At 50.6% G+C, this 25,838-nt stretch overlaps 2 protein-coding genes and 1 pseudogene across 2 annotated transcripts; all 3 read left to right on the forward strand.

Annotated features, from left to right (window-relative positions):
* Positions 1-227: 227 nt before the first annotated feature.
* On the forward strand, positions 228-2,254 carry LOC136170397 (ubiquitin carboxyl-terminal hydrolase 17-like protein 6; the record flags this gene model as incomplete). Its single annotated transcript, XM_065938536.1, has 3 exons — positions 228-1,181; positions 1,323-1,648; positions 2,185-2,254. Coding segments are annotated over 3 exons (1,350 nt in total), but the record flags the coding sequence as incomplete, so codon positions are not given.
* Positions 2,255-4,803: 2,549 nt separating this feature from the next.
* On the forward strand, positions 4,804-9,064 carry LOC136170398 (ubiquitin carboxyl-terminal hydrolase 17-like protein 6; the record flags this gene model as incomplete). Its single annotated transcript, XM_065938537.1, has 4 exons — positions 4,804-5,757; positions 5,899-6,224; positions 6,303-6,409; positions 8,952-9,064. Coding segments are annotated over 4 exons (1,500 nt in total), but the record flags the coding sequence as incomplete, so codon positions are not given.
* A 330-nt stretch (positions 9,065-9,394) lies between these two features.
* On the forward strand, positions 9,395-11,407 carry LOC136170399 (ubiquitin carboxyl-terminal hydrolase 17-like protein 6; annotated as a pseudogene).
* Positions 11,408-25,838: the final 14,431 nt, after the last annotated feature.

Genomic DNA, 25,838 nt, shown 5'->3' on the forward strand with positions numbered 1-25,838 from the left:
CGTCGTCGTGCAGCTGCAGGTAGGAGATGGAGAGACTGGCGGGCCTTGTGTGCAGAGACCCGGGGGCTGCTTCTGCGCACGGGGGTGGTGCGTGTCCGTCTCCCTGCAACGTCTCACCCGGAGGGCAAGGTTGTCGGCCCAGCGCCGCCGGTGCGGATGCCCTTCGGGGACCCTCTGTCCCTGAGGGGCCGTCGCCGGCGCTTGGGCGGCCCCAGCGGGGTGACTTGGCTCCTGGGTCGGCAGAGCTGGCGCCTGGCCACCAAGTCGCCCTGAGTTGGAGGGGGCCGTGGGGGGTCGGGGCTGGGCTTCAGAATCTGGGGAACACCTGCTACGTGAATGCAGCGCTGCAGTGTCTGAGCCACACGCCGCCCCTGGCCAGCTGGGTGGTGTCCCAGCAGCACGCCACCCTCTGTCCGGCCCGCACCTCCTGCACGCTCTGTGCCATGCGAGCTCACGTGACCCGAGCCCTCCTTCACCCGGGAGAGGTGATCCGGCCCCGCAAGGACCTGCTGGCGGGCTTCCACAGACACCAGCAGGAAGACGCCCACGAGTTTCTGATGTTCACTCTGAATGCCATGCAGCAAGGCTGCTTGAGTGCATCCCAGCCGTCGGGCCATCCCTCCGAGGACACCACCCTCATCCGTCAGATCTTCGGCGGGACCTGGAGGTCTCAGATCCAGTGTCTCCACTGCCTCGGTGTCTCGGACACGTTCGACCCTTATCTGGACGTCAGCCTGGATATCACGGCGGCTCAGAGTGTGGAGCAAGCTCTGAGAGAGCTGGTGAAGCCCGAGAAGCTGGACGCTGAAAATGCCTATGACTGTGGCGCTTGTCTCCGGAAGGTGCCTGCCACCAAGAGGTTGACTTTGCACAGCACGTCCCAGGTCCTGGTGCTGGTGCTGAAGCGGTTCACACAGGTGAGCGGGGCCAAAAGGGCTCAGGAAGTGCGCTATCCCCAGTGCCTCGACCTGCAGCCCTACACGTCTGAGCGGAAGGCAGGGCCACTGGGCTACGTGCTCTATGCCGTGCTGGTGCACTCCGGGTGGAGCTGTGAGCGAGGACACTACTTTTCTTACGTGCGAGCGGGCAACGGCCAGTGGTATAAGATGGACGATGCCAAGGTGAGCTCCTGTGACGAGAGTGCTGCCCTGAGCCAGAGCGCCTACGTCCTCTTCTACTCCCGGGAGGGTGCGTGGCAAGCCGGTGCTGGGGGAGGGGCAGCGGCCCCCCTGCCGGCCGACCCCACACACCCCGGGGAACCTGACCCCGCCGGCCCCGGGGAGCCCGCGGGAGACGCCAGCGGCAGAGCTCCTGGGTCGCAGGTGTCCCCGGGGGACACAGAGGTCGAAGGAATCAGCTTAGAGCGGTGGAGACGCCTCCAAGAGCACAACCGGCCGAAGCCGGCCTTCGACCTCCGGAAGATCCAGTCGGCGCTGCCTGCCGGCGCAGTCGTGATTCACCAGTCCAAACACGGAGGAGGGAGAGACGGCAAGCTGCCTGGACAGGAGCACCACTGGCTCGACCGTCCCAGCGCGGACAGCCCGCCTCCGGGCCCGAGGAGCGTTGGCAACGGCCCTTGTGCCAGCGGGAGGGCCCGAGCGACCAAGAGGAAGAACAAGAAGCCGCGGCCATCTCTGGGGCTGTGGCGGTAGGTAGGCTCGGAGGCACATGCGTGCAGAAGCCCGCGCACACTCTGCGTGCCGCACGCCCTGTGTGACCCACCAAGAGTTCCGGCGAGGAGCCAGTTCCTCTCGGCGGTGTGGCTGGTGCAGCCTCCTGGAAAGAGGCGGGGCCTGCAGTGTGCCCGGGGCCACGCTGTTCACCTGGATCGTGCTGAGCTGCCGAGCTCTCGAGGGCTGCCTCTGCTGGCAAGTTCCTGGAGAGGATGGGGTGCGTGACGGGGTCTGAGCACGGTCCGAGGTCCTCGCGCTTCTGCGCGGGTGGGAGAGTCCTCTCTGGATGGGACTTTGGGTGTGGGTTTGCCTTTCTTTCCCCGTCTGCTTTCTCTGGCCGCACCGCTGGCCTCTGGTGAGTGACGCGGCAGGGAGACGCCTCCCAGTCTGCCCACAGCCAGCCGAGCAAGGAGACGATCTCCTGAGCCCTTCGGGGGCCGGGCCGGGAGGAGCGGGTGCGGGTCCGTGAATCGTGTCCTTCCGGCCGGTCAGGCTCTCGCAAACGCCCCAGACGTCGAGCAGGGTCCCGGGAGGAGATGGGCGACCAGGCTCTATGGGTGGAATATCCTTGGGAGGCGTAGTGCTACTTGGGAAAGGGACTTCCGGCAGGAATGACGCGGGGATCTGCTCGTCACCGGCGGGACGCTCGTGCGCAGAGATGCCTGGGGCTCCATTTCCGGTGCAAGGAGTCTGCTGCAGAACCTCCAAGTGCCAAACGGGAGAAGCGATTCACCGTGCCCCCAGCACCACCGCCAGCACCACCGGCACAAACACGACGGCCGAGGGGAGAAAGGCAACCCGTCGAGTCCCAAAGAAACTTCTCCACCAGCATGGCACAGGTGCCTAAGTGGAGATGGCTCATGCAACCGTCCATTTCTGAAAGCAAAGGTCCTCCCCGCACTGAGGAAAGACCCAAGCCTGCCCTAGATGGTGAGAGCAAGACAACTGGTCATCCGACTCTGCCCATCCTATCTGTCCGTCAGTTGTCTCGTCCCGCTTGGCCCCGGACAAACGCCGCTGGACGCGATGAGACGTGGCCGGCCTCCGAAGTGTCTGGGGCGGTGGGGAAACTGTCCTCTCCTAGCTGCTTTCCCGCCTGCCTCGTGATCCCGCGACCTGGTGGAGGGGTGCCTGAGGCCCCTTATCGATCCCCTCTAGCGGTTTCTTTCTTTCTCTTGGTTGCCGGCTTCAAACCCAAAACCCTCCATCCAAAGGTGGGCCTGGAATTTGCGATTTAGCATCTCAGACCTAGAGGGCCAACTGTGCCTCCTGAGCGCGCTCGTCGGCTTGGCAAGGAACAGAGAACTCTCCGCTGGCGTTTGCCACCGCACGGTTACCTACAGCGCACCGTGCCCTCCACCCGTAGAGAGGAAAAAGAATGATGAGCAGTATCTTCCCCCAAGAACACGAACAAGCGTGCCCTGGACGAGGAAGTCGAGCCACCCACAGGCCGCCCTCATTATCACCACCAACCTTCCCCCGCCCCATGGCCTCAAATGGACTTACTGCTTGCCCCATCCACACCCTCTGGAGAAGAAGGAGAAGGAGAAGGAGGTGAAAAAGGAGAAGAATGGTGATTGGAATGTGTTGCAGAGGGAATGGGAAGGTCGCCTGATGCTGGGGCAAATCCGCGCAAAAGAGAGACAGATGCTGGCTGATCTGGCTTCTCTGTGCCATGGGAAGGAGGCAAAAGGACAGCAGGGTTGTGAGCACGTGGGTCATAAAGCACAAAGCGGTAGCGTCCTGGGATGGGACGGGGCAGCGGGAGGTGTGAGGGGTGCAATAGGCTAAGGAAGAAAGTGGGGTGACGGCCATCTTTTCCTAGTAAAGATCAACGGAGTCAACACGTCAGCTATGGGAAACCCGTGGACTGTGGAACGCCCGTAGTGCTGGAAGGCAAGCATAATGTCCAGGGCGGGAGAGCAGACAGACATACATATCACACACCAAGAAGGAAACCAATAGTCACGCTCCTCCAGGAGGGACATCTTTTTATACCTTAATGGATAGTGCATTTTGAGCCCCTAAATTGAAAAGATGACTCTAGAAGTCAACTTGTGTAATTAAAGTAGAACAAGAGAGTGAAAAGAAGCAAAAAAATATGTAATAATAATAAAATGAGCAGGAAGTACAAAGAAAATTTAAAAATGAACGAAATGGCAAAAAAAAGAAAAGAAAAGAAAGTAGAACAAGAAAGGAAAAGACAACTAAGATTGAAAAGGAGCTGAAGAAATGAATCCAAAGTTTCAGCGCGACTATGGCTTTCTGAAGGAGCTCGCCTTGGACCATGACCAACAGCCCCGAAGGGAGAAAAGCATATGTGCCACACTCGCGGCACCTTTTGGTGCTAGGACCCGGAACGCTAGAAGAGTGGCTAGTGAGAAAGCATAGAAATTGGAGTGGACCTCAGTGGAGGGCAAAGTTGAGGCAAGGCTTTATTGTTGTCCGGGGAGGGGCTGTCCTCAGGCAGGGGTCTGAGGTCGGGAGACCCCTCAAGGGGAGAGGGTAGGTGGGCAGACATATGTTCCCACAAGTGTGTTAGGATCTGAAGGGTGAGCCCACAGAATTCCTTCCCAGCCGGCTTGTGTGTGCTGAACGTGGAAGCCCTGCAGTGACTCTCTAGCGGGCAAGGCTGGAAGGCCAAAGGCCCCCCCGACTCATTTGCATCCTGAGCCCTTTGGTCCAGGGCCAGATCGGAAGTGCGTGTGGGGCTTCGTCTTGGGGAATTCCGCGAGCAAAGTGTGGGCGGTGGGATGTCGGGAGTGGGAGTGAGCACGCCCTCGGCCGCCTCAGCCAATGAGGAGCTTGCGCGTGCGGGGGTGGGGCTGTGGGAAAGCCATCAAAGGCCCGAGGGGGCGGGGCCCAGGCCCTTTCTCGGAGAAGCACCTTCTGAGGGGAGGAGGCGTCGTCGTGCAGCTGCAGGTAGGAGATGGAGAGACTGGCGGGCCTTGTGTGCAGAGACCCGGGGGCTGCTTCTGCGCACGGGGGTGGTGCGTGTCCGTCTCCCTTCAACGTCTCACCCGGAGGGCAAGGTTGTCGGCCCAGCGCCGCCGGTGCGGATGCCCTTCGGGGACCCTCTGTCCCTGAGGGGCCGTCGCCGGCGCTTGGGCGGCCCCAGCGGGGTGACTTGGCTCCTGGGTCGGCAGAGCTGGCGCCTGGCCACCAAGTCGCCCTGAGTTGGAGGGGGCCGTGGGGGGTCGGGGCTGGGCTTCAGAATCTGGGGAACACCTGCTACGTGAATGCAGCGCTGCAGTGTCTGAGCCACACGCCGCCCCTGGCCAGCTGGGTGGTGTCCCAGCAGCACGCCACCCTCTGTCCGGCCCGCACCTCCTGCACGCTCTGTGCCATGCGAGCTCACGTGACCCGAGCCCTCCTTCACCCGGGAGAGGTGATCCGGCCCCGCAAGGACCTGCTGGCGGGCTTCCACAGACACCAGCAGGAAGACGCCCACGAGTTTCTGATGTTCACTCTGAATGCCATGCAGCAAGGCTGCTTGAGTGCATCCCAGCCGTCGGGCCATCCCTCCGAGGACACCACCCTCATCCGTCAGATCTTCGGCGGGACCTGGAGGTCTCAGATCCAGTGTCTCCACTGCCTCGGTGTCTCGGACACGTTCGACCCTTATCTGGACGTCAGCCTGGATATCACGGCGGCTCAGAGTGTGGAGCAAGCTCTGAGAGAGCTGGTGAAGCCCGAGAAGCTGGACGCTGAAAATGCCTATGACTGTGGCGCTTGTCTCCGGAAGGTGCCTGCCACCAAGAGGTTGACTTTGCACAGCACGTCCCAGGTCCTGGTGCTGGTGCTGAAGCGGTTCACACAGGTGAGCGGGGCCAAAAGGGCTCAGGAAGTGCGCTATCCCCAGTGCCTCGACCTGCAGCCCTACACGTCTGAGCGGAAGGCAGGGCCACTGGGCTACGTGCTCTATGCCGTGCTGGTGCACTCCGGGTGGAGCTGTGAGCGAGGACACTACTTTTCTTACGTGCGAGCGGGCAACGGCCAGTGGTATAAGATGGACGATGCCAAGGTGAGCTCTGGTGACGAGAGTGCTGCCCTGAGCCAGAGCGCCTACGTCCTCTTCTACTCCCGGGAGGGTGCGTGGCAAGCCGGTGCTGGGGGAGGGGCAGCGGCCCCCCTGCCGGCCGACCCCACACACCCCGGGGAACCTGACCCCGCCGGCCCCGGGGAGCCCGCGGGAGACGCCAGCGGCAGAGCTCCTGGGTCGCAGGTGTCCCCGGGGGACACAGAGGTCGAAGGAATCAGCTTAGAGCAGTGGAGACGCCTCCAAGAGCACAACCGGCCGAAGCCGGCCTTCGACCTCCGGAAGATCCAGTCGGCGCTGCCTGCCGGCGCAGTCGTGATTCACCAGTCCAAACACGGAGGAGGGAGAGACGGCAAGCTGCCTGGACAGGAGCACCACTGGCTCGACCGTCCCAGCGCGGACAGCCCGCCTCCGGGCCCGAGGAGCGTTGGCAACGGCCCTTGTGCCAGCGGGAGGGCCCGAGCGACCAAGAGGAAGAACAAGAAGCCGCGGCCATCTCTGGGGCTGTGGCGGTAGGTAGGCTCGGAGGCACATGCGTGCAGAAGCCCGTGCACACTCTGCGTGCCGCACGCCCTGTGTGACCCACCAAGAGTTCCGGCGAGGAGCCAGTTCCTCTCGGCGGCGGTGTGGCTGGTGCAGCCTCCTGGAAAGAGGCGGGGCCTGCAGTGTGCCCGGGGCCACGCTGTTCACCTGGATCGTGCTGAGCTGCCGAGCTCTCGAGGGCTGCCTCTGCTGGCAAGTTCCTGGAGAGGATGGGGTGCGTGACGGGGTCTGAGCACGGTCCGAGGTCCTCGCGCTTCTGCGCGGGTGGGAGAGTCCTCTCTGGATGGGACTTTGGGTGTGGGTTTGCCTTTCTTTCCCCGTCTGCTTTCTCTGGCCGCACCGCTGGCCTCTGGTGAGTGACGCGGCAGGGAGACGCCTCCCAGTCTGCCCACAGCCAGCCGAGCAAGGAGACGATCTCCTGAGCCCTTCGGGGGCCGGGCCGGGAGGAGCGGGTGCGGGTCCGTGAATCGTGTCCTTCCGGCCGGTCAGGCTCTCGCAAACGCCCCAGACGTCGAGCAGGGTCCCGGGAGGAGATGGGCGACCAGGCTCTATGGGTGGAATATCCTTGGGAGGCGTAGTGCTACTTGGGAAAGGGACTTCCGGCAGGAATGACGCGGGGATCTGCTCGTCACCGGCGGGACGCTCGTGCGCAGAGATGCCTGGGGCTCCATTTCCGGTGCAAGGAGTCTGCTGCAGAACCTCCAAGTGCCAAACGGGAGAAGCGATTCACCGTGCCCCCAGCACCACCGCCAGCACCACCGGCACAAACACGACGGCCGAGGGGAGAAAGGCAACCCGTCGAGTCCCAAAGAAACTTCTCCACCAGCATGGCACAGGTGCCTAAGTGGAGATGGCTCATGCAACCGTCCATTTCTGAAAGCAAAGGTCCTCCCCGCACTGAGGAAAGACCCAAGCCTGCCCTAGATGGTGAGAGCAAGACAACTGGTCATCCGACTCTGCCCATCCTATCTGTCCGTCAGTTGTCTCGTCCCGCTTGGCCCCAGACAAACGCCGCTGGACGCGATGAGACGTGGCCGGCCTCCGAAGTGTCTGGGGCGGTGGGGAAACTGTCCTCTCCTAGCTGCTTTCCCGCCTGCCTCGTGATCCCGCGACCTGGTGGAGGGGTGCCTGAGGCCCCTTATCGATCCCCTCTAGCGGTTTCTTTCTTTCTCTTGGTTGCCGGCTTCAAACCCAAAACCCTCCATCCAAAGGTGGGCCTGGAATTTGCGATTTAGCATCTCAGACCTAGAGGGCCAACTGTGCCTCCTGAGCGCGCTCGTCGGCTTGGCAAGGAACAGAGAACTCTCCGCTGGCGTTTGCCACCGCACGGTTACCTACAGCGCACCGTGCCCTCCACCCGTAGAGAGGAAAAAGAATGATGAGCAGTATCTTCCCCCAAGAACACGAACAAGCGTGCCCTGGACGAGGAAGTCGAGCCACCCACAGGCCGCCCTCATTATCACCACCAATCTTCCCCCGCCCCATTGCCTCAAATGGACTTACTGCTTGCCCCATCCACACCCTCTGGAGAAGAAGGAGAAGGAGAAGGAGAAGGAGGTGAAAAAGGAGAAGAATGGTGATTGGAATGTGTGGCAGAGGGAATGGGAAGGTCGCCTGATGCTGGGGCAAATCCGCGCAAAAGAGAGACAGATGCTGGCTGATCTGGCTTCTCTGTGCCATGGGAAGGAGGCAAAAGGACAGCAGGGTTGTGAGCACGTGGGTCATAAAGCACAAAGCGGTAGCGTCCTGGGATGGGACGGGGCAGCGGGAGGTGTGAGGGGGTGCAATAGGCTAAGGAAGAAAGTGGGGTGACGGCCATCGTTTCCTAGTAAGGATCAACGGAGTCAACACGTCAGCTATGGGAAACCCGTGGACTGTGGAACGCCCGTAGTGCTGGAAGGCAAGCATAATGTCCAGGATGGGAGAGCAGACAGACATACATGTCACACACCAAGAAGGAAACCAACAGTCACGCTCCTCCAGGAGGGACATCTTTTTATACCTTAATGGATAGTGCATTTTGAGCCCCTAAATTGAAAAGATGACTCTAGAAGTCAACTTGTGTAATTAAAGTAGAACAAGAGAGTGAAAAGAAGCAAAAAAATATGTAATAATAATAAAATGAGCAGGAAGTACAAAGAAAATTAAAAAATGAACGAAATGGCAAAAAAAAGAAAAAAAGAAAAGTAAAGAAAGTAGAACAAGAAAGAAAAAGACAACTAAGATTGAAAAGGAGCTGAAGAAATGAATCCAAAGTTTCAGCGCGACTATGGCTTTCTGAAGGAGCTCGCCTTGGACCATGACCAACAGCCCCGAAGGGAGAAAAGCATATGTGCCACACTCGCGGCACCTTTTGGTGCTAGGACCCTGAACGCTAGAAGAGTGGCTAGTGAGAAAGCATAGAAACTGGAGTGAACCTCAGTGGAGGGCAAAGTTGAGGCAAGGCTTTATTGTTGTCCGGGGAGGGGCTGTCCTCAGGCAGGGTCTGGGGTCGGGAGACCCCTCAAGGGGAGAGGGTAGGTGGGCAGACATATGTTCCCACAAGTGTGTTAGGATCTGAAGGGTGAGCCCACAGAATTCCTTCCCAGCCCGCTTGTGTGTGCTGAACGTGGAAGCCCTGCAGTGACTCTCTAGCGGGCAAGGCTGGAAGGCCAAAGGCCCCCCGACTCATTTGCATCCTGAGCCCTTTGGTCCAGGGCCAGATCGGAAGTGCATGAGGGACTTCGTCAGGGGAATTCCCCGAGGAAAGTGTGGGCGGTGGGATGTCGGGAGTGGGAGTGAGCACGCCCTCGGCCGCCTCAGCCAATGAGGAGCTTGTGCGTGCGGGGGTGGGGCTGTGGGAAAGCCATCAAAGGCCCGAGGGGGCGGGGCCCAGGCCCTTTCTCGGAGAAGCACCTTCTGAGGGGAGGAGGCGTCGTCGTGCAGCTGCAGGTAGGAGATGGAGAGACTGGCGGGCCTTGTGTGCAGAGACCCGGGGGCTGCTTCTGCGCACGGGGGTGGTGCGTGTCCGTCTCCCTGCAACGTCTCACCCGGAGGGCAAGGTTGTCGGCCCAGCGCCGCCGGTGCGGATGCCCTTCGGGGACCCTCTGTCCCTGAGGGGCCGTCGCCGGCGCTTGGGCGGCCCCAGCGGGGTGACTTGGCTCCTGGGTCGGCAGAGCTGGCGCCTGGCCACCAAGTCGCCCTGAGTTGGAGGGGGCCGTGGGGGGTCGGGGCTGGGCTTCAGAATCTGGGGAACACCTGCTACGTGAATGCAGCGCTGCAGTGTCTGAGCCACACGCCGCCCCTGGCCAGCTGGGTGGTGTCCCAGCAGCACGCCACCCTCTGTCCGGCCCGCACCTCCTGCACGCTCTGTGCCATGCGAGCTCACGTGACCCGAGCCCTCCTTCACCCGGGAGAGGTGATCCGGCCCCGCAAGGACCTGCTGGCGGGCTTCCACAGACACCAGCAGGAAGACGCCCACGAGTTTCTGATGTTCACTCTGAATGCCATGCAGCAAGGCTGCTTGAGTGCATCCCAGCCGTCGGGCCATCCCTCCGAGGACACCACCCTCATCCGTCAGATCTTCGGCGGGACCTGGAGGTCTCAGATCCAGTGTCTCCACTGCCTCGGTGTCTCGGACACGTTCGACCCTTATCTGGACGTCAGCCTGGATATCACGGCGGCTCAGAGTGTGGAGCAAGCTCTGAGAGAGCTGGTGAAGCCCGAGAAGCTGGACGCTGAAAATGCCTATGACTGTGGCGCTTGTCTCCGGAAGGTGCCTGCCACCAAGAGGTTGACTTTGCACAGCACGTCCCAGGTCCTGGTGCTGGTGCTGAAGCGGTTCACACAGGTGAGCGGGGCCAAAAGGGCTCAGGAAGTGCGCTATCCCCAGTGCCTCGACCTGCAGCCCTACACGTCTGAGCGGAAGTCAGGGCCACTGGGCTACGTGCTCTATGCCGTGCTGGTGCACTCCGGTGGAGTTGCGAGCGAGGACACTACTTTTCTTACGTGCGAGCGGGCAACGGCCAGTGGTATAAGATGGACGATGCCAAGGTGAGCTCCTGTGACGAGAGTGCTGCCCTGAGCCAGAGCGCCTACGTCCTCTTCTACTCCCGGGAGGGTGCGTGGCAAGCCGGTGCTGGGGGAGGGGCAGCGGCCCCCCTGCCGGCCGACCCCACACACCCCGGGGAACCTGACCCCGCCGGCCCCGGGGAGCCCGCGGGAGACGCCAGCGGCAGAGCTCCTGGGTTGCAGGTGTCCCCGGGGGACACAGAGGTCGAAGGAATCAGCTTAGAGCGGTGGAGACGCCTCCAAGAGCACAACCGGCCGAAGCCGGCCTTCGACCTCCGGAAGATCCAGTCGGCGCTGCCTGCCGGCCCAGTCGTGATTCACCAGTCCAAACACGGAGGAGGGAGAGACGGCAAGCTGCCTGGACAGGAGCACCTCTGGCTCGACGGTCCCAGCGCGGACAGCCGGCCTCCGGGCCCGAGGAGCGTTGGCAACGGCCCTTGTGCCAGCGGGAGGGCCCGAGCGACCAAGAGGAAGAACAAGAAGCCGCGGCCATCTCTGGGGCTGTGGCGGTAGGTAGGCTCGGAGGCACATGCGTGCAGAAGCCCGCGCACACTCTGCGTGCGGCACGCCCTGTGTGACCCACCAAGAGTTCCGGCGAGGAGCGAGTTCCTCTCGGCGGTGTGGCTGGTGCAGCCTCTTGGAAAGAGGCGGGGCCTGCAGTGTGCCCGGGGCCACCTGGGTCGTGCTGAGCTGCCGAGCTCTCGAGGGCTGCCTCTGCTGGCAAGTACCTGGAGAGGATGGGGTGCGTGACCGGTTCTGAGCAAGGTCCCAGGGCCTCGCACCTCTGCGGGGCTGGGAGAGTCCTGTCTGGATGGGACTTTGGGTGTGGGTTTGCCTTTCTTTCCCCGTCTGCCTTCTCTGGCCCCACCGCTGGCCTCTGCTGAGTGACACGGCAGGGAGACGCCTCACAGTCTGCCCACAGCCAGCCAAGCAAGGAGACGATCTCCTGAGCCCTCTGGAGGGCAGGCAGAAGCAGGTGCAAGCCCGTGAATCGTCTCCCTCTGGCCGATCATGCTCTCGCAAACTCCCCAGACGTCGAGCAGGGTCCCGGGAGGAGATGGGCGACCAGGCTCTATGGGTGGAATGTGCTTGGGAGGCGTAGTGCTACTTGGGAAAGGGACCTCCGGCAGGAATGATGCGGGGATCTGTTCGTCACCGGCGGGCTCTCGTGCTCAGAGCTGCCTGTGGTTCCATTTCCGGTGCAAGGAGTCTGCTGCAGAACCTCCAAGTGCCAAACGGGAGAAGCAATTCACCGTGCCACGAGCACCACCGCCAGCACCACCGCCACAAACACGACGGCCAAGGGGAGAAAGGCAACCCATCGAGTCCCAAAGAAACTTCTCCACCAGCATGGCACAGGTGCCTAAGTGGAGATGGCTCATGCAACCGTCCATTTCTGAAAGCAAAGGTCCTCCCCGCACTTAGGAAAGACCCAAGCCTGCCCTAACTTGTGAGAGCAAGACAACTGGAAATCGGTCTCTGCCCATCCTAACTGTCAGTCAGTTGTCTCGTCCCGCTTGGCCCCGGACAAACGCCGCTTGACACCATGAGATGCGGCCGTCTGCTGAAGTGTCTGGGGCGGTGGGGAACTGTCCTCTTCTAGCTGCTTTCCCGCCTGCCTCTTGATCCCGCGACCTGGTGGGGGGTGCCTGAGGACCCTTATTGGTCACCTCTTTCGGTTTCTTTCTTTCTCTTGGTTGCCGGCTTCAAACCCCAAACCCTCCATCAAATGGTGGACCTGGAATTTGTGATTAGCATCTCAGACCTAGACGGACAGCTGTGGCTCCTGACCGCCCTCGTACAAAAGAGAGCCAAATGCTGGCTGATCTGGCTTCTCTGTGCCATGGGAAGGAGGCAAAGGGACAGTAAGGTTGTGAGCACGTGGGTCATAAAGCACAAAGCGGTAGCGTCCTGGGATGGGATGGGGCAGTGGGAGGTGGGAGGGTGCAAGAGGCTAAGGAAAAAAGCGGGGTCACGGCCGTCTTTTCCTAGTAAGGGTCAACGGAGTCAACACGTCCACTATGGGAAAACCCGTGAACTGTGTAACACCCGTAGTGCTGGAAGGCAAGCATACTGTCCAGGTCGGGAGAGCAGACAGACATACATGTCACACACCCAGAAGGAAACCAACAGTCATCCTCCTCCAGGAGGGAAATCTGCTTATTCATTAAGTTATAGTGCCTTTTGAGCCCCTAAATTGGAAAGATGACTCTAGAAGTCAACTACTGTAATTAAAATAGAAAAAGAGAATGAAAACAAGCAAAAAAAGAAAAGTGAATAGAAAATACAAAAAAAAAATTAAAAAATGAATGAAGAAGCCAAAAGAAAAAAAAAAAGAAAAGAAAAGAAGAAGAAAGAAAGAAAAAGACAACTAAGATTGAGAAGAAGCTGAAGAAGTGAACCCAAAATTGCAGCGAGCCTCTGGCTTTCTGAAGGAGCTAGCGTTGGAACTTGACCAAAGGCCCTAAAGGGAGAAAAGCACATGTGCCACACTCCTGGCATCTTTTGGTGGTAGGACCCTGATCGCGAGAAATGTGGATAGTGAGAAACCATAGAAATTGTAGATGAACTCAGTTGCAGAGCTACATTGACGCAAGTGTTTATGTATGATGTAATCAAATCCCTTGTGGTTACATAGTGGGGGAAACAAGCAAATTCAACGCATTTAGGTCTGATAGAGTGCGTGAAGAACTGTAGATGGATGTTCTTAAAATCTTACAGGAGACAGTGACCAAAACTCTCCCCCCATGAAAGTATTTATTGCCAGATGAGGTCCTACAAATAACTGAGAAAAGACCAGAAGTGAAAGGCAATGGAGAAAGGATAGATATACCCATCTGAATGCAGAGTTCCAAAGAATAGAAAGGAGAGAGAAGAGAATATTAAGTGAACAATGCAAAGAAATAGAGGAAAGCAATAAAATGGGAAAGAGAAGTGATATCATTGAAAAAATTGGAGATATGCACAATGTTATAGTTGTTAAGCCACATTTTATTTGGGGCAAATTGAGGACTGCAGCCCAGGAGACAGTACCTCAGATACCTCTGAGAGACTGCTCCAAAGAGGCAGTGGGGGAAGGTCACTATATAAGAGTTTGGTGAAGTGGAGTTCAGTGCAATCAAGCGTTTATTTCACAAAAGGTTTTCTGCTGGTCACGAGGAGTTGATGTCACCATGAAGGGATTTAGTGATTTTCTAGATATGAAGAAATGTAAGAATTAGGATAAAAAATCAGCTCCTGAAAATATCTGACTCTCTCAAAGACCTGTTCCACCAGTTTCCCTGGAGCTCAGAGTGCTTTGTTCTCCACCCCGAATTTCCCTCAATGGATGTTGAAGGCCATCCATTTCAGCAGGGCAGTGTTCAATCTCCGCCAAAGCAGCTGGCAAATTCCCTGTTGTAGTTCTGCTGCTGCTGCTAAGTCGCTTCAGTCGTGTCTGACTCTGTGTGACCCCAGAGACGGCAGCCCACCAGGCTCCTCTGTCCCTGTGATTCTCCAGACAAGAATAGCGGAGTCGGTTGCCATTTTTTTCTCCAATGCATGCAGGCATGCTAAGTCGCTTCAGTCGTGTCCGACTCTGTGCGAGCTCCTGGACAGCAGCCCACCAGGCTCCTCTGTCCAAGGATTACTCTAGGCAAGAATACTGGAGTGGGTTGCCACTTCCTTCTCCCCTTTTGTAGTTCAGCCTCTGGCAAATGCTCTTCACAAGTGCCAATTTGTAGTTGGCACAGATATCACATGGAGTAGTAGAGAAAATATTGAAAAAGTAAAACAGAGATGCATTAAAACTCACTGTTAGGTTTGTCAACCACAAATTGGCACTTGCAATGGTCACTTGCCATCTACCTCTACAAGGGTTAAATAATGTGCTGCTGTAACTGCTGATTTTCAATACCCCCTGAAAGGAGCTCAGGATGGAGAGCACAAATGAAGCCCTCAGTGCTTTGGGGAAAACAGATGGAACAAGTCTTCAGAGAGATATTTTCAGGAATCAAGTTTATAAGGCCAACTGTAATGTCTCCTCATCTCTAGAAAAGTGCTAAAATCCTTCATTGTGGTTCATTTCCTAGAAGGGGAAATAAGATCCTACTTCAAGACTAAGACTGTGCCCCCAGTGCAGGGGGCCCAGGTTCCATCCCTGGTTAGGGAATTAGATCCCACTTGCCACAACTCAAATATCCCATGTGCCACAGATAAGTCCTGGCACAACCAAGTCAATAAATAAATAAAAAGACTGCTATTCCTTCCAGAACAAAAACACAGAATTCTGGCCCCAAACAGCTGAGATGCATATCAAAGGAATGATTTCAGTGAGCCCAGACTCTTGTATCTTCCCATAGAGAGAAATATGCTAAATTCGTTCACCTGAGATATTTGATTTTCTTTTAATTAACAAGAATCTTTGATGTTCTGACTACTTGCCCTTTGTTGCAAAACTTCTAAATAACCTGGCTCCTCTCTCTTCTCACAGCAGTTCCCTTAGGTTTTCTTGAGATGCTGCGTCCCTGTCTTGAAGTCCTAAAAATTCCTGCTAAATAAAACATAGCTCTAAACTTTTAGGTTGTGCATAATTTTTAAGCAAGGGCTTCACTGTCTTTAAAGGAATAAAATTATTTGTAATATTTGTAATATATACTTCTTAGGGGGCTTCTGTGATGGCTCAGATAGTAAAAAATCCACCTGCCAATGCAAGAGATTCAGGTTTGATCCCTGGGTCTGTTCAGGGAAGCACGCTGAATGAAACCACCCACCCTGGCCAGGCACCATAGTAACCATTTGCATGAGTTGTTTTATGACAGGAGGTCCTGGTAAGGAACACAGAACTAATAAGCCACCACCAACCGGAAGAGTTCAGGAAAGGTCAAAAGGAGACACCACGTGTCCCACCACCTCCCAGAATCCTCCTCTCTGACATCCATCTTGGCTGAGCAATGCGTGCACCTCCAGGAAGGACTCTGAGTCAGATGATTGGCTAAAGACAACCCGGAAACGAATCTCATCACCATAAAACCGAGACTGAGAGCCACGCAGCAGAGCAGTTCTCCCGGGTTCCCTCACCGCCTGCTCTCTGCCCGGGCGCCCTTTCCCAATATGATCTCTTCTTTCATCAGCACATGTGTCTCCTCGGACAATTCAGTTCCGAGTGTTAGACAAGAGCCCACTTTCGGGCCCTGGAAGGGGTCCCCCTTCCTGGAACAGGTGAGGAAGATCCGCTGGAGAAGGAAATGACAACTCACCAGATGATTCTTGCCTGGGAAATCTCATGGACAGAGGATCCTGGTGGGCTACAGTCCACGGGGTCGCAAAGAGTCAGACACAACTGAGTGACTTACAACAACATCTGCAACAACAACATCTGCTTAGACTTGCTCATGTCTTATCTATCACATCTGTCCATGGAGGATGCTTTATGTAGACCTGAGAAAATGTGTATTCTGGTTTCGTTGGATGGAATGTTCTTTATATGTCTCTTAATTCAATTTGGTCTAAAGTTTGGTTTAATTCCAACATATTCTTGATTTTCTGTTTGGATGATCTATCCATTGCTAAGAGTCACATGTTGAAAGCCCTTACATTTTTGTAATGTTGTCTATTTTTTTTCATATAGATCTGTTGTTATTTGCTTAAAATACTTAGGTGATCCAATGTTGTTTTATATATTTGCATATGTATACATGTGTGTGTGTGTGCACGTGTGCATGTATGTATACTTTTTGATGTATTAACTCCTTTGTCACATAATGGCCTCCTTTGATGTTTGCTATTGTTTCTTCTTAAAGTCTATTTTGTCTCATATAAGAATTACTATGCCCCCTTTCTTTCTGCTTTTATTCCTGTGAAATACCTTCATCTATTCCCTCACTTTGAACCTTTGTATCCCTAAAGCTGAAGTGAGTTTCTTGTAGATAGCATATCGTTTTTTATTTTTTTTAATCATCTATGTCTTTTTATTGGTGAACCCACTCTATTTGCATTTAGACTGGATATTGATACATAAGAACTGACTCCTGCCATCTGAGTGATTACTTTCTGGTGATTTTTTGTCTCCATTGATTCCTTTTCCCTTTGTATCTGCCTACTTTTGTAAATTGGAGTCTTTTCATCATGATATTGTTTCCCCTTTCTATATTTCTTGCATCTACTCTAAACTTTTACTGTGGTTTCCATGAAGCTTACAATAAAATTTTATACCTAAAACAGTTTGTCTTGTGCTGATTGCAGCCTCTCTTTATTAGCCAATAAAGTTCATCAACCATTTAACTCTTCCTCTGTAATGTTCTGATGTCACAGTTCTCTCTTTTATGCTCTTTGTTTGTTAATAAGGTATCTTAGCTGTAGTTACTTTTAATCATCTTTTCCTTGAACCTTTATACTTGAAGTTGTTAATGTACCGTTGTTCTAAGTAATTGGAATTAACTAAATCTGACTATATATTTTTACCTTACCTAGTGTGTTATATACTCTTGTGTGTGTTCATGTGTTACTTTGCATCTTTTTCATTCTGCTTGAACATCTCCAGCATTCTTTGCAAGGCAGGTCTGGTGGTAATGAGCTCCCTCGGCTTTTCTTTAAGAAAGCCTTTACTTTGCCATCATATCTGAAGGATCAGTTTGGTGAATAGAGTTTTGCTTGTTGGCAATTTTTATTGCTCTACCTTCTGAATATTTCATTTTACTGTCTCCTGGCATGTAGTTTTCTTCTGAGAAATCCACTAATATCCTCGTGGGGTTTCCTGTGTCAGTTACAGTCATCCCTTTAAGTAAAGCAGACATTCCTATTTTAGATAGGAAAATTTAATCAGTATTTTGTAACAACAGTAAGGAAAATTGTCATGGTCTGGGTCCCGGTTGGAAAAGAATTTCTTGACATGAGACACAATGAGTGGGAAATTAAGTTTCTTAGAGTGGGAGACACCATTGGAGCTGTGGGCCAGCTCAAGAGAGAGCCGTCGTTGAACAGGGGTCCTTAGCCCAATTTTATACCCGGGGTGCAGGGAGCAGGATGGGGTCTTGCCGGTCATTTGCTGATTGGATGAGGCACATCTCCTGGGGGTGAGGGGGAGGGCAGAGAGTAAGGCAAAGAACTTCTCCCTATGGGGTAGGAGGGGAGACAGGTTATATTGCTCAAGAGGACCTGAAATCTGTTAATAATTTCAACATGGGGCAGGGAACGATGATAAGGGTCTGGTTTTCCATCCCTGCATTCCACTCCTCCTTGGTATTATCTGCTCTTCCGTTCTTGGATCACTACTTTCGTCCCTCTCTTTATTTTTAGGGCCAATTCTTGGCCCCTTTTGATACCCTGCTCACGTCTAACTATCTAATTATTTCCCTTCTCAGGCATTTGGGAACCCAGTCTCAAGGGAAAGTGGGCGATGACCACTTTGACTTCTTCAGGCTGTACAGGGGCGTCGTGCCTTTATGGAGGGAGATGAGAGGCCATGGAATGATAAGGCGACTTGTTTCAGCATTGTTTGGGTGTTGGCCAGGAATACTCTTGTCAAACTATCACTTGGAGATTTGTTGTATTCTAGAAGAAACAAATTTAACAAGAAAGTTGGAGATACATGGCCCAAAGATTAAGAAGAGAAGTAGAAAGCTCCCGAGGAGCTAGCCAGGAGAACCAGGACTAGACATTGGTTCGTGACATTAGTGTTTCTCTAGGTACAAGAAGATGCAAGAAGTTGGTCTCATAAAATTCTTTGCCTGAAAACATCTGACTCTCTGAAGGCAGAGCACAGAGTGCCTTATTTCTTATCTCTATCTTGAACTCCTTTCAAGGGGGGGTTGAAGTTCAGCAGCTTGCAGTGGTCATAATGTAATCTTTGTAGAGACAGCAGGCAAGTGCCAACTTCCAGTCAGCAGGGTCCCTTCACCGCCACATATTTGACCATGCTTTGGGGGCATTTCATGACCTTTGTGTCCCGGGTCTAACGAAGATTCCATTGACAGGCCACTCTGTGCTGTTACTAGACCAGACCTTGCAAGCAGCAAGTCTCTGGACCATACCTGTCTTACTAGCCTCTTGGCCCAGGAGAATATTCCCTCTTGTTGCTTCTCCCCATATCTAGAATTACATTATTACAGTCATTGATCTCATATGGAACTGCATGCCGGCATTTTATCACAGGTCAGTCACAGATTTAGTAATATAAGAAACAATCTTCTGAAACAAGCGACATGGAAAATAATATAGCTAGCAGTTATTAGTAAGGTCACAAGCAGAATTTAAGTCAAGAAATTTCATTAGGTAGAGCCCAGTATATCCCAGGTCATCTGACATTGTTAAATGATTATAGCCAGGTGTTAATCTTCTGGTTGTACATCGTGGAGGATCTGACCTTTATCCAAAGATTAGTTACTGACATAAGCTTTCAAAAGAAACTTAGAGTGTCCATTTTAATAAATAAATTAATTAAATCTTTTGGCAATATAACATAACAACAAAGAACTATCTCAGAAGTGAGTTGTAGTAAACACAAACCCTAACTAACAAAACTGGAACTTAATATTAAGTGAAATACAATTTTTTCGTCATTGTGAGGGCATTAACCCAGTAGCCAGGGAAGGCTTTAACTCATCAAATAAAAATGAGGTTTGTCAGGGAGCCAGGAAAAGCCAAGCTGATGCCTTGGGGTTCCCATAGCCCTGACTCTTTGATTTACAGCTACTGTTCCTGCATTTTTAATTCCCCATTTTAGGAGTAGATTGTTGTCATGTTTTAAGGACATCAGAATAGCAAAAGTCTCACAGTGAAGGGTTATTTTTTGTGGAAGCAGAATGAGCTTTTGCATGTTCCATAATCTTAAATAATGCTTATTTACTTTACCAAAGTAACAAAAGATTTTAAAAACAAATATAAATCACTTAAAGGCAAAGAAATTCATAATCTGCCTTTGAAAACCTCATTCTAAGAAAACTTTTTCTCTTAACATAGAGAGTAGACTAAATTCCAGTCTGTTACAAGGTTACCAGATAACAAACAAAATGTGTTTATTGGTTAATCTTAGAAATCTTTCCAATAAATCTTTAAGTAGCAGTATTCTGGCAAAGGCATCAGAATGAGATCAAGAAGGCATGTTTAAGATCTGATTAAATTGCAACTGACAAAGTAGCCTGGTCATTGCTGTGATATGTAACACTTTAATATGATAACTAGAATTATAACTGACAACATTTTACCAGGGCATATCAGATTTTCATGAATTTCACATAATTTCTAAGATATCTATATTAGTAACATCAACCAAACAATATAAACTGAAAAGATTCATCACTCCTCCAACAGTACTTTCCAGGTAATTTAACATGTCAAATGAGGTCAGGTAGTTTAATCTCTCTCTTTGGGTTGCCTCAGGGGCGCCCTGAAGCATCCCAAAGTTAGCTAGAAGTCAAATGATTTAGGAAATGTATTCAATAAATATCAAACGGGTTTATAACACTCAGTTGGATAGGATCACTATGAAACAATAGTTACTCAGCCAAAGTTAACAAAATATTTCAAAGGTAAACATATATTACTTCAGAGATAAAGACACTTAAAATCCATTATCAAAGGCAGATCAACATCTCAAGAAAACTTATGTTTATGCACAAATCTCTTCCTTTGGGGTCCACTTTCCTTAAAACCTTCTCATCAGGTTCTGTACCCATTACTATGTTCTCCCATCCTGAAACAGTCACCTGTAAGTCAGACCTACTTCCTTCTCCCTTCATAAAATATGATTTCAATCCTCATATCTTCTTTACTGAAAACACACAACCTACTTTCCTTAAGCAATCAAGAACTGACCTTTGTATTAGCATTCTATAGATGGGTAAACATAATTACCAGTGATAATTTCTAAAGAAAATTCTAGAGAACATCTCAGGATGGCATCAAACTTTATTCATTAATAGTCCAAAATCTCTAGTTTCTCTCTAAGAGGAAGTTAGTGTTCAGTAATGAATGTTTCAGAATCTTATTTTATTTGGAAATGACCTAGCTATTCAATAAACTTATCTCACTTAATTTAGCACACCCCTAGAAATTCAAGTTACCCCAATCTTCAGACTATTTTAGACAGACATTCCTAAAAAATAATTATTCTTAATAGTTTATCTAAAAGTTCATATCTCACTTACATTTGTTAGCAGTTTGTTTTTGTTTTTCTTTTTCTAGAGGTACTTTCCTTGTTGACAAACTTGTAACAGATATAACAATATTTAACTTAAAATAAACCTAGGCACAATGAAAATATTATGCTTAATGTTAATGACTCTTAGACATGTCTATATTAGATTAGCAAGCAAACATTAATACTAGATATTTAATATTGAATATGTTCCAGATCACGTGAATCTGATATTCATTTAGGTTAATTTCTCTTGTATTTAGAATTGTCTGATTTGTAAACACTTACTTTTCTTTGAGGTGAGGTGAAGTGATGTCGCTCAATCGTGTCTGACTCTTTGTGACCCCATGGACTGTAGCCTAACAGGCTCCTCTGTCCATGGGATTTTCCAGGCAAGACTACTGGAGTGGGTTGCCATTTCCTTCTCCAGGAGATCTTCCCGACCCAGGGATAGAACCCAGGTCTCCTGCATTATAGGCAGATGCGTTATCATCTGAACCACCAGGGAAATGTGACCCTCAAATATATGGTCAGCTGACTTTCAACCAGCATCCTGAAGGGATAATCTTTTCAACAAGTGTGGTGGAACAACTAGAGAGCTGTTAAGTGAAACAAACCAACCAACTACCCCCGACCCTTACTTTAAGAATTTTCATTCTTCAACTTTTCTTTAGGCCAATTAAATTAGAACTCATTTACCATTTTGGCAATATTATTAAAATACAGAACAAAAGACACACACTGAGACATACATAAATCCAGACAGACAGAAATCTCATAGCTTTCCACTTGATATTTAAAATATCTCTTTGTCCCCTCCCCCCCCCCTCTTATTTTGAAGTTCTAATCTGCCCAAGGCTGGGGTCTTAGGCAAAGTGGGCTGTGTATTTCAGGGACATGGAAAGGGTTAATTTCAAGCTTTTCCCTAGGCAGGCTTTTTAACAAACTTGTTGTTTTTAATTGCATATGCAAAAAGAACTGGTTTTGCACTTCCCAAGAAAAAAATTTTTCACTTTAACCTGTTTTCTCCAGAGTCTAAAGAATATCATGACCAGCCTGTGTCAGAAAGTCACCTTTCCTTTCTGTAGTCATAGTTTTATACCTAAATTTTAGTCCAAATAGTGCTCAAATTGACTCTTATATCAGGGGCATATTCGCTGATAAAAATCTTGGATTGTTCCTCTGGTGGGAAGGGAAGTGTTTATCCCATCAGAAGGATCTTAAAGGTTAAGGAAATTTGCAGGAGTGGGGGAAGCTTGGTCCTTCCCCACCCTGAGAAACAGAAGTAGTTACAAGGGAATTCTTTAGGATGTTCAGGGGTGGGGGAAGCTTGGTTCCCTCCCCACCTGAGAGATAAGCATAGTTTGAAGAGGATCTTTAGGATGTTAGGAGAGCTTTTGATCCTTCAGGCTTTTGAATATAGGAGAAAGACCTGGACCAAAGGGAACCTCAGAATCCTTTCCTAGAGATCATGTGGGTATGAAAGGTCGAGTAGGGGTCGTCTAGGAAACCTGATGGAGAGAGAGGGGGACAGGAGACAGGGAGGCAACAGGAAGACATGCGGCATGAATCCCTGAAATCCAGATTCCGACTGAGGGCCACGAAGGTCTGAACGTAAGGAAATTCTGAGTTCTCTCATTGCTTTTGGCCAAAGCTAGTGTGCCTTTCAGAGGCCATTTTTGGGGGTCCCCCATGGCTCAGGAGCAGCGCAGCGGCAATAGCGCAGGAGTATGGCCGAGAGGAGCTACCCCACATCCAAGGTAAGGAGCAGCAGCTACGCTTTGCTGGAGCAGCCATGAAAACATACTCCATGTCCAAGGTAAGAGAAACCCAAGTAAGACAGTAGGCTCAGAGAGAAGGCATCAGAGGGCAGACAGACTGAAACCACAATCAGAGACAACTAGCCAATCTGGTCACATGGACCACAGCCTCATCTAACTCAGTGAAACTAAGGCATGCCGTGTGGGACCACCCAAGATGATCGGGTCATGGTGGAGAGGTCTGACAGAATGTGGTCCACTGGAGAAGGAATGGCAAACCACTTCAGTATTCTTTCCTTGAGAGCTCCATGAACAGTATGGAAAAGGCAAAAAGAGGACATTAAAGATGAACTCCCCAGGTTGGTAGGTGCTTGATATGTTACTGGAGATCAGTGGAGAAATAACTCCAGAAAGAACGAAGGGATAGAGCCAAAGCAAAAACAATGCCCAGTTGTGGATGGGGCCAGTCAAGAAGCAAGTTTTGATGCTGTAAAGCGCAATATTGCATAGGAATTTGGAATGTTAGGTCCGTAAATCAAGGCAAATTGGAAGTGGTCAAACAGGAAATGGTAAGAGTGAACATAGAGTTGGGCTATAAAAAAAGCTGAACACCGAAGAATTGATGCTTTTGAACTATGGTGTTGGAGAAGACTCTTGAGAGCCCCTTGGACTGCAAGGAGATCCAACCAGTCCATCCTAAAGGAGATCAGTCCTGGGTGTTCATTGGAAGGACTGATGTTGAAGCTGAAACTCCAATACTTTGGCACCTGATGTGAAGAGCTGACTCATTTGAAAAGACCCTGATGCTGGAAAGATTGAAGAGAGGAGGAGAAGGGGACGACAGAGTATGAGATGGTTGGGTCGCATCACCAACCCGATGGACATGAGTGTGAGCAAGCTCCAGGAGTTGGTGATGGACAGGGAGACCTGGTGTGCTGCAGTCCATGGGGTCATAAAGAGTCGGATACGACTGAGTGACTGAACTGAACTGAGCTTGTATTGGGGCCAGGCCTTCTGCAGGGCTAAATTTTCCAGGTTCTGAGAATGTAGCCGAGGGGTGAGTCTGAAAGAGGCTCCCGGGATGTCCCAGAGCCCATCTCAGCCTGCCTGCCATGGGGTAACGAGAGTCACCGGCTGACAGAACGGTGTCTCTTTTGTCCCAGCGATCTCCCCGCGCGATTAACGCACGAACATGGCCGGCCGACCCGACAGTCGCGCCCGACATTGAGAGGGGACCCCTGAGAACCGAGCAGCGGGGGCACCGTGTGACCCGGGCAGAGACAGCCAGGTTCCATACTTTGCACAAGTGCACGGGGAACTTTCTTCAAAGTTGACCATATGTTAGGCCAGAAAATAAGTCTACTATAAATAGACTCAAGTCATACAAAGGAACTTTTTCCTGTCACAAAGCAATGAAACTAAAAATTACTAGTAGAAGGAAAAGTGGGAAAATCCACAAGTATGCGAAGATTAAATACACTCTTAACTAACCAGTAGGCTAATAATAATAAAAAAAAAAAGAACTTAGAAAATACCTGGAGGCAAATAAAAATATAAACAGAACATACCAAAATGTATGGGATTCTGCAAAAACACCACCAACAATGAAGTGTAAAGCTGTTAATGCATACATTAAAAAGAAAGTTCAAATAAGCAACCTATCTTTACATCCAGGTAGAAAAGGGAGATCAAACCAAGCTCAAAGCTAGAAGGAGGAATGAAAATAGTAAAGATTAGCTCTCAGATAAATATACAGAAGAGGAAAACCAAAGAAATCGATTTTAAACAAAAGTTACCTCAAATAGGTTAAAAAAAGCAACAGATCTTTAGCTATATTGACTAAGTAAAAAGACAACTAAAATCAATAACAAATGAGGAAACATAACTGCTGATATGACAAAATAGAACAATAAGGGTGCATTCTAACCTAGATGAAATTGTGTTATTTATGCCTCAGTCTGTGGTATTTTATTCTGGCAACCCTAGCAAACTACCATAGCCTTATCCTGTTTCTTGCAAATAAAAGTTATGGAAATAGTCCCCAAACCCACAATGTTTATAAAGCATCTGAAAGGAGGAAAAGAGGAAAGGACAAATTACCTAGGGTGACAAAATTTTTTTCTTTGTTTCTTACCAAAGTTAAAATAAAATCGTCAAAACCACCAGAAAAGACTAATGAATAGACATTTTAGAGTTGGCAAACAACAGCCATGGTAAAACAAACCAGAAATTCATTCAGTTTGTAGAAATAGTAAAATAACATAGTAAAATAAAAACAGTAAAATGCATTTTATTCTTTGGAGGTTTTAAAAAATTCAATTTATTGAAATTTCCAAAGAGGTACATGATTCAATACAGGTACATGATTCAAGATACTGAAAATATACTTTGCCTTAATTTGTGCCTCCTTTCGTTTAGCCTGTTTGTCCTGAGCCATCTGCCCTCCACGGGTAGTATTTTGTTTCTTATGGATCCTTCTATAGTTCCTTATAAGCAAACACAAAAATATATTTCTCCTTCATGCCCTAATTAAAAACACAATTAGTGGTATATTAAGCATGGTATTTTGTTACATGTTGTTTTATTTATTTGGCAATACCCTGGAAATTGTCCTGTAGCAGGAAATAATTTCCTGAATGAAAGTGCACTGAATGGATAATGTACTATTATAATACACTTTGCCCATCCACATTGGGATGAACAATGATATGCAACAACCTGTTTACATTACAAACAATGCTGCAATATATAACTTTGACCTGTGTTATTCTGCTGCTAGCAAACGTGTAGGATATATTTCTAAAGGATTTGTAACCTGGAGTATTTGTAACTGAGCGAGCATTTGATAAGATGCTACCAGTAAGGTCCTTCTGAGCCAGCAATGAGCCTTTCTCCTTAAACTGCAACTTCTCTATCACAGCACTGCTGCACCTGTGTTTAAAACTGCTTTCCAACGTATTCTAACCTTCAGAAACCCCCTACAGTCTTCCTCTTCATCAGCACTGCCCTTTATTCTCAGTGTGGTTACTACCTCACTGGGTACATGCCTGCTGTCTCCACTCTTCTCTGGGTCCATCACTGCTCAACTCACTCCATTAGAGCTGGAGCCAGTGTGGCCAGATAACTCGAGTGTAGAGAAATGGGTCATGGATGGTCTGAACCAGGGAGCCTGGTGCCCAGGAGAGAGGGAGGGACTGTAAAAGATGTAACTGGGGAGAAGGAACGGTGTATTAGGTTTTTATTCAGGTGAAGATACTACAGAGCCCAGCCATGGGAGCAGGAGTCTTGGTTGGAGATAAATCTTTGGGAATTTGTATCCAAACATCACAGCTGACATGGGAGGGGGGCACTCCAAAGGGAAGAGCATGTGAGTGAGTCTGCTGTGAACCTTCTGCGAGTGCCGGGGAGAGACACACACAGGGAAGGACGCAGCAGAGAAGCGGAAGGCAGCAGCAAGCATTCCGAAATGAAGGAGAGCATCATGGCCATAGGACGTGTCACAGAAGCACATGCCTCAGAAAGTGGGGGTAAATGGAAAGACGGATTAGAAGTCATTAATCCTGGCAAGTTGCTTCATGACCAGCGAAGGGCAGAATCAGACCATAGGATACAGAAAGACAGATAAAAATTGGTAGGTAAAATCCATTCATGTTCACGTT

Source organism: Muntiacus reevesi, chromosome 6 (genome assembly GCF_963930625.1).
Source record: "Muntiacus reevesi chromosome 6, mMunRee1.1, whole genome shotgun sequence".
NCBI lineage: Eukaryota > Metazoa > Chordata > Mammalia > Artiodactyla > Cervidae > Muntiacus > Muntiacus reevesi.